The following is a 16642-nucleotide window of genomic DNA, read 5'->3' as shown; positions in this document are numbered from 1 at the left end:
TGCAGGGCCCAAGCACCTGGGCCATCCTCCACTGCACTCCCTGGCCATAGCAGAGAGCTGGCCTGGAAGAGGGGCGACCGGGACAGAATCCGGCGCCCCAACCGGGACTAGAACCCGGTGTGCCGGCGCCGCAAGGTGGAGGATTAGCCTATTGAGCCACGGCGCCGGCCCGGCATGCTAATTATTAATCTGAACTTTGGCTGAAGCACCTTGGCAAATTTGCTAATTGTTAAACCAAACTTCTTTATAAGAACAGAGTTTAAAACATTATTTCTCTTAGAAAACTAAAACGTGTATCCTTAAAAAAGCCTTACACCTACAAAACATATTTTAAACCATCAAGTAATGAAATAATATTCATATTAGGTCATAGTCATTGAACATTTTTCAGTAATCCGATACAGTAGTACAGGGATTTAAAACACTAAGTTACAGGCGTTTCAGCAAGCTTTGGGTAAGGAACAACCTCATGGAAATCCACATCTCAGGGCCTGAAGACTCTTTTCCAATACCTCTGCTAGAGCAGCCACTGGCACAACAGAGGTTGAGATTTGGCACCAGTGGGTGGAGGGAGTGTGGTGGGCATGGGACACAGAATCATGTAGCCTGGTGTTCATGGCAGCTCCCCAGCTCCCTCTGCAGGATGAGCGGGGAGTCCTCAGTATTTAATCATATGCAGGAGTGAGGATTTACTGACGTAGACTAGTCTAGTGTGTCTAAAAGTAGGTGGTGCAGGTGGGTATGTGTGAGGGGGAGGAAACCAAGGCTAAGCGAGAGAACTTCCCAAGCTGTGTAAAGTGGAGCAGTCACCCCATGCCTTCTTCCTTCCTCTTGGAGATTTCCCGTGCAAAGTAACGCTAAGGATTCTCAAGCTCCTGGGCATGAGAGATCTGATTAATTTAGTTTAATTGATTATCTCCCAAGTGCCTGGGCATGGGAGAATTTTGCCTCTCTGCAACATTCGTTTACAACCTTTAGAAACTGCATTCCTGAAAAATGGTACCGACAAGTGGTTCTTATGAGGTTGGCCGAATCACATACAAAATAAACCAACAACATTAACCTGTCATAGTGTTTTTTAATAAACTGGTCTCGCCTAAGCATATTAGGTCAGTGAACAAAAACATGGTGCCACGCGTGATCTGCCCTGCAAAGACTGGGAATAGGAGATTAAGCCCTGGCTGAGTAATGACTGCTGGTCTCTTGTTAGAGTCGAGTGAGCCAGACCTGCTGACTGTGTATCTCTAAGACAATGGCCAATAACCTCACAACACAGGAATTTTGCCTGTTTAGCACGTTTCTGTCTGGAGACACAGCACAGGGAGACTGCTTTTTTGTCCGGATGTGAACAGAGTCACTGTTAGGTAGCCACTCCTTCTTACCTGAAAGTATTCTCGGCATGTTTAAGTTTATGAGTCATGAACTCGCCATTCTGCGACTTCACGTCTGTAAATCCCTTCTTTCTGTCCATGAAGCTCTTAACTTCTTCTTTGGCCTCTTTGTCCTTCTTAATCTTCTCATCCTTGACCTAACCAACAGTTCACATCAGGAAGAAACATAATGGTAAAAATAGCATTAGATTTTGGTTGGTTCTACCAAGTAAGACCTCCCTCAGATTGCTAGGAATCCAGAAAACTCAGAAGCGAAACAAACCACCCAGAGGACTATGGGTAGAGCAGCTGGGATCAGAGGAAATTCTCAGAGAGTGAGCTCTGGTCCTTTCGCCTGTGAGCAGAGACCTTGACCACAATTTTAAGAAATCAAGTTCATCCTGGGTCTCACTGGGGTTTTTGTTTTCAAGATCAGTGAGGGTGTTAATGTTTAAAAAAAAATTATTACGTTCTGGGAAGGTCATGTAAGAGGAGCTGTTTGTAATTCCCACTGGGAAGAGGAATTATTAGTGCAGCTTTGATGGAAGAACGGCCAGGTTGTTTGGACAGGTTTCTTTTGGGATGTAAATTTTTGAGACGGACACAAGAGAGAAAGCAAGAAGAGCAAACCTCCCAAGTAAGCCAGATCAGTCAACCCAATTCTGGAAAAGCAAAGTGAGGGAACCTCAGCGTGTGTTTTTTAATCAAATGAGTAATTAGGTCCCAAGGATGGTATGCATAATAACTCTGTATTTAGCAGGCACTCAGAAACCATGTTTATAGTCTTCTAAATCACTACAGTTAGAGAAGAGAACAAATTCCAGGGTTTAAACCCTGCATGTGTGTAGTCCTCGCAATTACTATAGTAAGAATGGAATGAGAAGAAAATGCAGGGTTTACCTTGACTTCCACTGCTGGGAAAAGAGAGTCGTCTGGAAGTGGTTTTGTGATTGTGTTGGGAGACACGGGCAGACAACACGTGAAGGGCAGATGCTGGTGTGAGTATTTTGGGGGTTCTGGGCTACAAGTGCCTCACGGGCGCTGAGATGGACTGGGTTAAAGCAAACTGAATGTACACAGCTCATTGGGAAGTAAAGGCGCCAGCAGTACTGTACCTAGTACATCTCACTCCTTCTTAAAAGCTGAGTGTGAAAACAAGTGAGGCGCATTATTGTTCAAGACAAACAGTTCCAAAACACTAGTGTTCTGAAGAAGCCCACAGAGGAAGGGCAGGCGTAAGGACTTAGGGCCTCGGGTTCTGCTGTCTCGGAAGCTCTTCTCTTAGTGGATCACCCGCCTCCTCCCAGCGATTCAGACACCTCCGAACACTGACTCCTACAGCACGTTTTTAATGCACAGTGCATTATTTTGCTTTTTACTGATAGACATTTCAACAGTCCTTTGCCTGACTGTCTTCCTTGGGAACGACTCAATTAAATTACTAAAGATGAAGTGTCCCCTGTGCTGCCCTGATTGATTAAGGCTTCATCTTTCTCTTAGGGACGCCTATCTAGGACGTCCCTTGGAAATGCTGAAGAGAGTATTCTCGTTTCCCATTCTTTCTGAAAGCTTTGTTCCCAAGTCAGGTTCGAGTGCTTCCAACAGGCTCCTTGTGTTACTCCAACGGGTCCCCTCATTTCTCTGGAACGCTGGTCCCATGTATATGAAAAGACGATCCAGCGTTCTAGATGAACGCTTCCTCATCGTTCATTCTGTCACTTCCCTCTTGCCTCCCGATGTGTCATGAGGGGATGCAGGGAGTGAGGGCAGCTCCAGCTCTGTACGACCTATGGTTAGGGCTCCTCGGTGGCTGTCTTTGGCCAACAAAAAGGCAGCATTCGCTGGACAGGCAGGATGAGGCAGGTGTGCGCTTATTTTGGCCTCTTTTTGTTGGGGATAGCCCCAGAAACCACGGGCTGGAGTCTGTATCCTGATCGAGAAGCATCTGAGGATACAAGTTCAGAAGTGAGAGCGTACCACTTCATGACACCAATTCTGAGTCAAACAGCATGGATGGTGGTCACCACCATCCATTAACTCATTTCCTCTGTGTTGCAGTCAGAAATATTTCCAATCTTCCAAAATGACTGACTGGCCAAAAAGCACTGAAAATAGATATGTAAAACAATAGATGCTGGCCAGCTCACTAGGCTAATTCTCCACCTGCGGCGCCGGCACCCCGGGTTCTAGTCCCGGTCGGGGCACTGGATTCTGTCCCGGTTGCCCCTCTTCTAGGCCAGCTCTCTGCTGTGGCCCGGGAGTGCAGTGGAGGATGGCCCAAGTGCTTGGGCCCTGCACCCCATGGGAGACCAGGAGGAAGCACCTGGCTCCTGGCTTCGGATCAGCGCAGCACAACGGCCGTAGCGGCCACTTTTGGGGGTGAACCAACTGAAGGAGGACCTTTCTCTCTGTCTCTCTCTCTCTCACTATCTAATTCTGCCTGTCAAAAAAATAAATAAATAAAAACAATTAAAAAATAATCAAAAAAATAAGAGTAAAACAATACATGCCTAACAGAAGAAAAATCCCCGTGTTTTCAAGCTCAGCCTTTATGGGCCCAGAGCTTGGTGGATGGTACGCTTATATTCTCTTTGGAAAACTCTTAGAAACATTCTCAATGATTTGAATTTGACTGAAAATGTTTTTCTCTTTCTGGGAAATGGATAAATAAAGCAATTCCACGCAGCTTTTAAATTTGAGTTTAAGGAACATAGTGGGTTGGATTCTGTGCCAGATTCAAGGGAACCCACAGGACTCTGAGTTCCTTGGGAGAAAACACTCTGTCATCTAGGTCAGAGAGTCACTGTGAAGAAAATCTGTGCTGAAGGGTTAACAGGGGACCAAGCATACTGGGAGAGTCACTATGCTCCCCACAGGCCGGCGCTGTGGCGTAGCCGGTGAAGCCCCCACCTGCAGTACCAGCATCCCATACGGGCGCTGGTTCAAGTCTCGGCTGCTCCAATTTCAATCCAGCTCTCTGCTATGGCTTGGGAAAGCAGTGGAAGATGGCCTGAGTGCTTGGTTCCCTGTACCTGTGAGGGATACCAGGAAGAAACTCTTGGCTCCTGGTTTCAGATTGGCCCAGCTCCATTGTAGCCATCTGGGGAGTGAACCAGTGGATGGAAGACCTCTCTCTCTCTCTGCCTCTGCCTCTCTGTAACTCTGCCTTTCAAATAAATAAATCTTTTAAAAAAATGCTTCTTACACATGGGCCAGTGTTGTGGTGTAGCAGGTAAAGCCGCCATCTGTGGTGCTGGCCTCCCATACGGGCGCTGGTTCAAGTCCTGGCTGCTCCACTTTGAACCCCCCTCCCTGTTAATGCACTTGGGAAAGCAGTGGGAGATGGCCCAAGCACTTGGGCCCCTGCACCCATGTGGGAAACCTGGAACAAGCTCCAGGTTCTTGGCTTCAGACCAGCCCAGCTCCAGCCATTGTGGCCATTTGGGGAGTGAACCAGTGGATAAAAGATTCTCTCTCTCTCTCTTTCTCTGTAACTCTGCCTTTCGAATCAATAAAAATAAAATAAAATAAAATAAAAATATTCTTCCAACACAGGTAGTTTCAGGAAACTTGTAAGGAAGGTTCCAGTCAAATGTGATCATTTGGATAAAACTGGATATTTGTGCTACCCAGTAGGACAACACCTGTGCACGGGCGAGTCTGTGTGGGACTTCAAGTGACATGCTCTCGTGTCAGTGAGTCGCTCAAAAGGTCAAGTGTAAAAGGACTGAAATAGGAGTGTTTACGGTGTACTGTTTGCATCATTTGGTTCCAGGATAGTGACAAGAGCAGGGTACAAGCTACGGTTTTTCAGATTTGGTCTAGGGTGTTTCTGTTAGTTTCAGAAGTCCTAGATTTTTTGCTGGGTCCATCGTCTGCCACACAGATAACCTCTAAACTCCTTGTTACTACAGGTTTGGTCCACGGACAACATAGCTTTAGGCAGAGAAGTCACAATTCACTTAAGCAGCAGATTCCACATTTACCAAGATTCCCTGGCGGTTTGTCTACACACGAAGATTTGGGACGTGTTGGTCTGGATGATGTGAACACAGGTTCAATGTCACACAGGCAGCTCTGCTGGAAACTTATTTTTCTGTAAGAGGCCAGCCTGACTGAAGAACTAAAAAGAGGTTTTCCATAATTGGAGGGAGACAAAGAATGCTAAGTTCAGTTTCAAGGTCTGTGAGCATTTACAGCCATCGCCTCAGAGTGAGTTGCAGTGCAGAAAGTTTTGTTTGTTTTGAAGGCATTAGAGTGACTTATGGGAGTGTTTTCTCTCTCTCTCTTTCTCTCTCTCTCTCTCTCTCTAGATTCACCTATTTATTTGAAAGGCAGAGCTACAGGGAGGCAGAGAGGCAGAGGCAGAGAGAGGTCTTCCATCCCACTGGTTCACTCCCCAGTTGGCCACAACTGTCAGAGCTGCGCCGATCCGAAGCCAGGAGCCAGAGCTTCCTCCAGGTCTCCCACGCAGGTGCACGGGCCCAAGGACTTGGACCAACCTTCACTACTCCCCCAGGCCATAGCAGGGAGCTGGATCAGAAGTGGAGCAGCAGGACTTGAACTGGCACCCATATGGCACCGGCGCTGCAGGTGGTGTCTTTACCCGCTATGCCACAGCGTCAGACCCGAAAATGTTTTCTCTGAGATGGGTCACAGGAGTCTGTGTTTCCGTGTGGGTGACCTCGCCTGTCGATGCTGCACAGGTCCTTCAGAGGGAAGGTTTTAGTTTGGTTTTGTGCGTGTGTGTACGTGGTATGCTTAACAGAAAGGGAAAAAAGATAGGAAGAGGTTGTTTAAAATGGCAGAATCACGTAAATCTGACTTCAAGTTGACTACAGCAAGCCACCGCACAACTAGTTAGAAAGGAGGAAAGCCAGCCTCTGGACCTACAGTGCATGTGCACAAAGTTAAAACAGGAATACAGATTTCTTTTTTTAAAGCATGTGTTGAGGACTTTATCTGGCCTTAGAGAAGAAAAGAGACCCAAAGTTTTGGGACCCTAGACTGTGTCGCACGCAGGGCAGGCTGGGAAAGGGGGCAGGCCTGAAACCATTCCCTGGAGTATCTGATTGAGCTGGCTGACCCCCAGCTCACAGGCACCATCCATGGGCATGGAAAACAAATCGCACCTGGGATTACATTTTCACTACAGAATCCAGAGAGGGCTCTCCACAGCCTCTCCTCTCCCACACATCTGGTCACTGCGGGCTGACTGAAGCCCCCTCTCCTTCCTGAGCTCCAGAGAGTCACCATGAAACACTAGCTTTATAGAAAAATCCTCACGGGCCACAGTTCTGTATGAGTCTAGCTCCGGGGTGACGGTCATTCTTTTTGCAAATAAACGCACAAGCAGTATTCCTCTACCACCAGACGAGCAGAGTTTACCAGCTCGTTCAAGTGTTTCTGTAGCTGCCTCAATAGATCTAAATTCAGCTTCCCAATCCTTAGCTTTTACACTTTTCCCCTGCTTGAGATAACCAGTGCTCACATTCTACACTTAAACTCCCAACCCCACACAAGGTCTGCTAGAAACAGAGGGAATAGATCATTGGTAACATAAACTAAGTATTCTCATTGTATATGAATTTTATGAAAAACACCGAAGACAATAACCTACCCACTATTTAACCTGGTCATCGACTTCCTGAAATTTTTCCATTTAAAAAGTTGAGTTTGTTCAGTAGATGCCTGACCAGACAAACAGATGTGGCAGCAGTCTGTTTGGGCTGGTGTGCAGGAGCTACCAACTACGTCTGCAGTTCGATGCAGTCATTCAGCTCCTCCCACCTCTCACGGAATCAGTTGCACCGTGTCCGACTGCTTTGAACTTAGCAGATATTGCCCTGAGTGTCGGGACGGTTTGGGGCTACCATCGGCATGATGGCACAGAGGGGTCAGCCCTTCTGAGGCAGCATTTGAACTCCATCCGGGTGCCGTGACACTCAGTTGGCAGCAGCCGCATTTACTCACCTCCAGTCAAACACCCTGCACCTGCTCCTGTGTGTGCCTCAGAAATGCAATGCTGGACATTTTGCCAACCTTTTCTTTGGAAAAGCAAACACCGTCTTCACCAAACTTTACACTGAGATGTGTGGGGGGTGTTTTTCCTTTGGCGATTTCAAGCATTAATCAAAGCCAGTCGGATAGAGTTCATGACCGAAAGGAAAGGAGGGCGTCTCAAGGACAAACAGTTTGCACCGAGAAGGGTAGGAAGCAGGAGAGATTACTTTCTTTGCACAGAGTTTTTCAAGCCTTTTGGACTGTGACCCACAACAAGAAAGACGATGTGTAAGACAATGTGAAATGAACACTTGCTATCTACAAGGCTCTTCCATCCTTTCTCTTCTATCTCATTTTAAAAATGCTGGCCAATACAGTTAAATACATTTGAGACATTGTAAGTCGATTTTACCGCTCAGTGGGTCCTGATTCCTGGCTTGGAAAACTCTGGCTTAGAGGTTATCACTCTGCGACCATCAGACCTGGGTTCTGGAACACTGCCCTGTGTGCTTCATGATCAGATCAGTTCTCGGGAAAATTTACCTCTTCCTTTCTGAAGGCAGGCTTGTCCTCTGGGGACTTTTCTTTTTGAGCTTGTCCCTTTGCTCTCTTCTCTTCTTCCTTTTGCATTTTCAAGAATGACAAGGTCACTCGTGTACAAGAGCCTTTCTAGCTAACACGAGTGAGAGGGTGCTCAGATCACAAGGCACGTGCTGCAGGGTGGCGTCTGTCTGGGCCATCTCTGTGCGATACTTACATCCCTCGGTGCCACTGGGTCTACACAGCAGTGTGGGCTACTCGCGTCCCGCCACCGCTACTTCTCATGTGCCTGCCTTTGTGCTCATCAAACTCTAGCGTGAATTGGTGCTCCCTGGCCGTGTGTACAAACCTCGCAAGTGGTTGGGTGCACTTTGTCCACAACCTGCTCAGTTATAGCTGTGTGCTTGAGGCCCTTGTATGGCAGCAAGAGTGAAAGACAACTTCAGAGCAATGCAGGAGAGGTGAATATGCAAGCGCTTATTTGTCCTGTTTTTGGGGGGAGGCAGTTGGTGGTGGTGGTGGTTAGGTATAGCACTTTTAATGCAGCTTTGCAGACAAAAAACATCCTTTGTAGCTTACAAAGACCCTCCCCCTCCCATTATTTCCATCCTTCCTTGAGACAGATGAAACAAGCAGCAAACATATAGGCTCTTAATCACCAGTCAGTTATAAATTGATACTACCCCAGGTGGATGGCTTTCTGCAAGTCTGCATTAAGCTTGGGTCTAAATGATGGCAAGTCAGGATTTGGACATTTTTGTTTGGAAAAGGCTCCAACTGGCGCCTTTCCCTCCTTTATTTCCAGTTGCTTTCAAGGGGTCAGTTTTTGCCTTCTAGAAATGAAATGGGTGGCCATGATCTTTTCCATTAAATTTCCACCCTGGCTTTATGGGCCTGTTGCCTCAAGTAGACCTACAGACAGAGGATAGATGTTAAAAAGAACAAGCGGAGATGCAGGTGCAGAATCGGAAGTCAACACGGCACCCCCACATTTATCATTGGGTGCTTTCATTTTTTTTTGGGTATTCATAACAACCAAGCACAGAGCAATTCATTTCTCTCTGGTTGTTCCAATACATTTGGTTGACGGAATATTTAGAAATCAACTGATCGCTTTGTGCTTGCATATTGCTATGGCCTGAAAAAAATGAACAGCTTGCCAAGGGTTCAAGCACGTGGGGCTGGAGGCATGTGGCTTTCATTCCAAATCTGATGTGCATTACATTTCTCAAGTCACAGGCATCACACACGCGGTGCAAAATGCTTACTGTACCTGCTTCTTTAGGGCAGCTGTCTGAAGTTTATCTTCTTGCACCTTCTTTTCATTTACCGACTTCCCTTCTGTTTTGTCTTCTACCTTCCCCCCCTTTAACTTTTTCTCTTGCAGGTCAGTTTTTTTCTCTTCCAGCTGCTTTTTAAGTTTTTGCTCTTCTAGCCTAGCTTTCTCCTCCTCCTTTGCCTTGGCCCGTTGCCGCTCCTCTGCCGCTCTCCTCTCTTCCTCTTTAATCCTCTCCCTCTCCTCCTTCTCCCTCCTCTCCCTCTCCTCCTTCTCCCTCCTCTCCCTCTCCTCCTTCTCCCTCCTCTCCCTCTCCTCCTTTTCCCTCCTCTCCCTCTCCTCCTTCTCCCTCCTCTCCCTCTCCTCTGCCTCCCTCCTCTCCCTCTCCTCCTTCTCCCTCCTCTCCCTCTCCTCTGCCTCCCTCCTCTCCCTCTCCTCCTTCTCCCTCTCCTCCGCCTCCCTCCTCTCCCTCTCTTGTGCAGCTTTTTCTTCTGCTTCAATCCTTGCTTGTTCTTCTGCCCTCTTTTTTTCTTGCTCAGCTTTAAGTCTTTCTTCTTCCTCCAACCTCCCCCTCTCTGCCTCAGCTCTCTCCCTCGCCTCCTGTTCCATCTTTTCATCACGAGCAATGCCATCCGCACCCTGCTCTGGTTTCGCCTCTTCCACACCGACTTCCCCATTTTTCAATGACATTACCACCGGCTCCGCCTGGGGTTCTGTTGTTTTCTCTTCTCCCATCGCCTCTACCTGATTTTCTCCAACGCTCTCTTGCTTGGACTTCTCCTCTTCCCCATCTTCCCTTTCTTTCTCGTCTTTCTTTTTGTCTTCAGCATCCCTCCAGTCATTCTTCTGCTCGGATTTGGTGACCGTCTTGGTTTCCTCCGTCTCATATCTTTCCCGGCGACTTTCAGCTTTCGCCTCCTTCTCGGCCGTTTCATTTTCTGCTGTGTCATTTGGCATCCTTCTGCTGGGGAGGGATGCGCTTGCGTCTGTTACGGTCGGGTCGAACTCCTTCTGCCTCTCCAGGGCTTCCTGCAGTCGTTTCTGGCGTCTCTCCTCTCGTCGAGCCAGACGCTCCAGCAGTGCGGCCTCATCGTCGCCTTCCACCTGAGTGCTTGTGGTGCTTGGCTTGGAGTCCTCGTTGGACACACTGCACGACAAAAGGAGAAACACCAAAGACAGCTTGCCAGTTAGTCGGTCAGCTGCGTTCAGACAGCCTGTGCCAGCCAGGGCCAGAGCAGACGTCAGTGGTACCATGGCCACATCCCCTGAGATGTTGGTTAGCATTTGGCTACATGGCTTTCAACTGACAGCAAATACAAGTCTCTGGCCTTGGTCTTTCTCTGGTCACAGGAATCTATTCAACAGGCTAGAAGCATTCTGGGAGCTGCCCCGGGAGCTGCTGTCAAGTGGAAAGTGATGAACGTTAGTGTATAATGTACCACTCACCTTATGACGTGGCTAAAATGCTGAGGTGTGAGTACACAGTGGATCTTGGGGTTCCCCAGCAGTGTCAAGCGCCTCACACCCATGGTCGAGACTCACTTGGCAGCACAGCCCTTATTGGTAGCCTTGCCTTTACTGTCTCATTTCCTTACACACCTGTCAGTGTCACCTGGGGTCGCCTTGGAAATAAACTGTTTGAGCGGGTGTGGCTCCAAGATGTCGGAATAGGGAGGGAGCTCACTGATAGTCCAGGAAAAGACAGTTTAATTAAAGTGAAGTCTCAGGGAAGAGTTAGGGGAAAAACTGCAGAGGGAACTCTTCCGGAATTAGAGCGACATGATGGACCTACGTGGAGAACATGGGCGCCCACGGCTCGGGCGTGATAAAAAAAAAAAAAAACTGAGGGTGTGTGGGAGAACTCACGGTGTGGCTGAGACGTGAGTAGTCTCAGTGTGAGACGCCACAAACTCAGTAACCCGGAGAGAGACACTGCAGGGGAACCTGAGCTTACACTGAGGACTGCACAGATCCTTTGTGTGGTCCTTGGGACAGAGCAGACGGATATTACACCCACTGGGGCTAGCGCTCAGGCACTGATTGCCATCAAGGAGAAGAGCTCAGCTGAGCAGAATTACTCCTTCTGAATAAAAAAAAAAAAGAGGGAGAGAAGATTTACCATGCCAAACCTGGGTGTGTCACCTTTGGCACACCCTTAACCCTGAAGAACTGAATAGAGCTCTCTGGCCACACCTATCACAAGCCTCTAGAGACTCACCAAAAGCAGACAGTCCACTTAATTAGAGTCATAGTATAATGAGAAAAGCCACCACAGCGAGGAAAAAAAAAAAAGAAGAAGAAGAAACCAAAGAATATCTCCACAATGCCAAACAACAAACACAGAAACCGAGGAAACAAGAACAAGGAAGACATCATGATGCTCCCAAATGAACACAGCACTATAATACAAGATTATGAAGATGATGAGATAGAAGAAATGCAAGATAGGGATTTCAAAAAATTTATGATAAGAACATTTAGAAGTTATCAAAAACAAATGCATGAACTACAGAAATCCATACAGGATAGGACAGAAAATCTCTCTTGTGAAAATGAAATCTTAAGGAGGAATTAAAATGAAATGAAGAATTTAACAGAACATGAAACTGAGATATTGAAGAGAAATCAAAATGAAATGAAGAGTTCAATAGAACAAATGAAAAACATATTTGAGAGACTTAAAAACAGAATCAGTGAAGCAGAAGAGAATATCGGACTTAGAAGACAGAGCACAGGAAAGTATACAGTCAAACCAAAGAAAAGAAGAGGAAAGTAGAAATTTAAAAATTATTGTTGGGACTCTACAGGATACTATTAAAAAAAACCAATATTTGGGTTCTAGGAGTTCCTGAAGGCATGGAGAGACAGAAAGGATTAGAAGGCCTTTTTAGTGAGATACTAGCAAAAAACTTTCAGGGTTTGGAGAAGGACAGAGACATCCTAATACAGGAAGCTCATAGAACCCCTAATAAACATGACCAAAAGAGATCCTCACCACGACACGTTGTAATCAAACTCACTACAGTAAAACATAAAGAAAAGATTCTAAAATGTGCAAGAGAGAAACATCAGATTACTCGCAGAGGATCTCCAATCAGACTCACAGCAGACTTCTTATCAGAAACCCTACAGGCTAGGAGAGAATGGTGAGATACAGCCCAGGTACTAAGGAGAAAAACTGCCAGCCCACAATACTATATCCTGCAAAGCTCTCATTTGTAAATGAAGGTGAAATAAAGACCTTTCATAGCAAACAGAAATTGAAAGAATTTGTCACCACTCATCCAGCCCTGCAAAAGATGCTTAAAGATGTGTTATACACAGAAACACAGCAATCAGTAAGAAAGAAGGTAAAGGAAGAAAATCTCTCAGTAGAAGATCACAGGAAGCTCAAAGCAGATATTAGAAAATATCTTTGGGAAAATGGCAGGGCAAAGTCACTACTTATCAATAGTCACATTGAATGTAAATGGCCTCAACTCTCCAGTTAAAAGACACAGATTGGCTGAATGGATTAAAAAAATCTATTTTCTGCTTACAAGAAACACATTTTTCCAACAAAGATGCATGCAGACTGAAAGTGAAAGGTTGGAAAAATATATTCCATGCCAACAGAAACCAAAAAAAAAGCTAGCATAGCCATCTTAATATCAGACAAAATAAACTTTAACACTAATACTGTTAAGAGAGACAAAGAGGAGGCACTATATAATGATTAAGGGATCAATTCAACAGGAAGAGGTAACTATTATAAATGTATATGCACCTAATTACAGGGCATTGGGTTATTTAAAAGATTTGTTAAGGAACTTAAAGGGAGACTTAGACTCTAATACAATAGTATTGGGGGACTTCAATATTCCTCTTTCAGCAATAGACAAATCAACCAGACAGAAGATCAACAAGGAAACAGCAGATTTAATAAACACTATAGTCCAAATGGATCTAACAGATATCTACAGAATTTTTCATCCTACACTTGAAGAATACACATTCTTCTAAGCAGTACACAGAACCTACTCTAGGATTGACCACATACTAGGCCATAAAGCAAGTCTCAGCAAATTCAAAAGACTTGGAATCATACGATGCATCTTCTCAGACCACAGTGGAATAAAGCTGGAAATTAGCAACTCAGGAATCCCTAGAGCATACGCAAACGCATGGAGATTGAACAACATGCTCCTGAATGAATACTGGGTCATAAAAGAAATCAAAGGAGAAATCAAAAACTTCTGGAAGTAAATGAGGATAACAACACAACATACCAAAACTTATGGGATACAGCAAAAGCAGTGTTAAGAGGAAAGTTTATAGTAATAGGTGCCTACATCAAGACATTGGAAAAGCACCAAATAAATGACTTTCAATGCATCTCAAGGATCTAGAAAAACCGAAGCAAACCAGACCCAAATCAAGTAGGAGAAGAGAAATAATTAAAATCAGAGAAGAAATCAACAGAATTGAATAAAAAAATTACAAAAGACAGCCAAAGAGCTGTTTTTTTGAAAAAATAAACAAAATTGGCACACCATTGGCTCAACTAACTAAAAAAAGAAGAGGAAAGACCCAAATCAATAAAATCAGAGATGAAAAATGGAATGTAAGAACAGACACCACAGAAATAAAAAGAATCATCAGGAATTACTACAAGGACTTGTATGCCAGCAAACAGGGAAATCTATCAGAAATGGATAGATTCCTGGACACATACAACCTACCTAAATTGAACCATGAATACATATAAAACCTAAACAGACCCATAACTGAGACAGAAAGTGAATCAGTAATAAAGGTCCTCCCAACAAAGAAAAGCCCAGGACCAGATGGATTCACTGATGAATTCTACCAGACATTTAAAAAAGAACTAACTCCAATTCTTCTCAAACTATTCAGAATAATAAAAAAAGAGGGAATCCTCCCAAATTCTTTCTATGAAGCCAGCATCACCTTAATTCCTAAACCTGAAAAAGATGCAGCGTTGAAAGAGAATTACAGACCAATTTCCCTGATGAACATAGATGCAAAAATCCTCAATAAAATTCTGGCCAATAGAATGCAACAACACATCAGAAAGATCATCCACCCAGACCAAATGGGATTTATCCCTGGTATACAGGGATGGTTCAACATTCACAAATCAATCAACGTGATACACCACATTAACAAACTGCAGAAGAAAATCATATGATTATCTCAATTGAAGCAGAGAAAGCATTTGATAAAATACAACACCCTTTCAGGATGAAAACTCTAATCAAATTGGGTATAGAAGGAACATTCCTCAATATAATCAAAGCAATTTATGAAAAACCTATGGCCAGCATCCTATTGAATGGGGAAAAGTTGGAAGCATTTCCACTGAGATCTGGCACCAGACAGGGATGCCCACTCTCACCACTGCTATTCAAAATAGTTCTGGAAGTTTTAGCCAGAGCCATTAGGCAAGAAAAAGAAATTAAAAGGATACAAATTGTGAAGGAAGAAGTCAAACTATCCCTCTTTGCAGATGATATGATTCTTTATTTAGAGGATCCAAAGAACTCCACTAAGAAACTATTGGAACTCATAGAAGAGTTTGGCAAAGTAGCAGGATATAAAATCAATGCACAAAAATCAACAGCCTTTGTATACACAGGCAATGTCATGGCTGAGAAAGAACTTCTAAGATCAATCCCATTCACAATAGCTACAAAAACAATCAAATACCTTGGAATAAACTTAACCAAGGACGTTAAAGATCTCTACGATGAGAATTACAAAATCTTAAAGAAAGAAATAGAAGAGGATACCAAAAAATGGAAAAATCTTCTATGCTCATGGATTGGAAGAATCAATATCATCAAAATGTCCATTCTCCCAAAAGCAATTTATAGATTCAATGCGATACCAATCAAAATACCAAAGACATTCTTCTCAGATCTGGAAAAAATGATGCTGAAATTCATATGGAGACACAGGAGACCTCGAATAGCTAAAGCAATCTTATACAACAAAAACAAAGCTGGAAGCATCACAATACCAGATTTCAGGACATACCAGAGAGCAGTTGTAATCAAAACAGCATGGTACTGGTACAGAAACAGATGGATAGACCAATGGAACAGAATAGAAACACCAGAAATCAACCCAAACATCTACAGCCAACTTACATTTGATCAAGGATCTAAAACCAATCCCTGGAGTAAGGACAGTCTCAAACAAATGGTGCTGGGAAAACTGGATTTCCACATGCAGAAGCATGAAACAAGACCCCCTACCCTACATCTTACACAAAAATCCACTCAACATGGATTAAAGACTTAAATCTATGACCTGACACCATCAAATTATTAGAGAACATTGGATAAACCCTGCAAGATACAGGTATTGGCAAAGACTTCTTGGAAAAGACCCCGGAGGCACAGGCAGTCAAAGCCAAAATTAACAACTGGGATTACATCAAATTGAGAAGTTTCTGTACTGAAAAAAAAACAGTCAAGAGAATGAAGAGGCAACCAACAGAATGGGAAAAAATATTTGCAAGCTATGCAGCTGATAAAGGATTAATAACCAGAATCTACAAAGATATCAAGAAACTCCACAACTACAAAACAAGCAACACACTTAAGAGATGGGCCAAGGACTGAAACAGACATTTTTCAAAAGAGGAAATCCAAATGGCCAACAGACACATGAAAAAATGTTCAGGATCACTAGCAATCAGGGAAATGCAAATCAAAACCACAATGAGCAAATTTGTATTTAGTAAATAAAAGTTAAAAAAATAAAAATAAATAAATAAACTGCTTGAGCACAAATCTTTTTTTCAGAATCTGCTTCTTAGGGAACTCGAATCAAGACAAGGCCCAAACTGAAATAAGAAGTGAATTCTTCCAGTGTCAGGTAGCATTCACATGTACCACTGCGCCATTTAGAAGTCCTGACCTAGTGGGCGGAGCACAGGTACATGGAGAGGAAGACGGGGTGTGCGTTACCACGTGGAGATTCTATACGCATGTGGTAGACACCTGCCTGGCCTCTGAAATTCATGCTCCTCCTCCCACAGTCATGGGGGAGAACTGATTACCAGGGGTTACTTTTCCTACCCTCTCTTCTTCCTTGTGCCTTTGAGGGACCGTGTGACCATAACTGCCAATGCAATGTGACCAGAAGTGATGCGTTCAGATCAAGGCAGTATAAAGAAACAGTGGAGCAATCTCATATCCTCTCAGTGTTGGCCAGGTGAAAGGCCTAGTGTTGACAGAGTCCCAGGAGGAAAGCAGACAGGTGACTGATTCCACCTCCTAGACAGAAATACTCACACTGGACTAGTACGAGTTACCGCATTAAGCTAAATTAGGGGAGTTCATTGTTATAGCAGGCAGCATTAAGCTACCTGATATATAACACCTAACTTCTTTGTCTAGATTTCTAGGAATAAAAGGTTTCTTGTCCTTTTCCAGAGTGGAAA

General features: G+C 44.5%; 1 protein-coding gene across 19 annotated transcripts in view; it reads right to left on the bottom strand.

Moving 5' to 3' along the window:
- CALD1 (caldesmon 1) overlaps positions 1 to 16642 on the bottom strand; it is a 193567-nt gene that overhangs the window by 24532 nt on the left and 152393 nt on the right. For 10 of the 19 annotated variants that reach the window (XM_051847965.2, XM_070069789.1, XM_051847966.2 and 7 more), the window contains 2 exon segments: positions 9934 to 10336; positions 1383 to 1528 (listed from right to left, as the gene is read on the bottom strand). In XM_051847965.2, the coding sequence (XP_051703925.2) occupies positions 1383 to 1528; positions 9934 to 10336 (549 nt within the window). 19 annotated transcript variants of the gene reach the window in all.

Source organism: Oryctolagus cuniculus, chromosome 3 (assembly GCF_964237555.1).
Source record: "Oryctolagus cuniculus chromosome 3, mOryCun1.1, whole genome shotgun sequence".
NCBI lineage: Eukaryota > Metazoa > Chordata > Mammalia > Lagomorpha > Leporidae > Oryctolagus > Oryctolagus cuniculus.
Note: the sequence above shows the minus strand (reverse complement) of the source record. Positions and strands in the feature narration are given on the sequence as shown.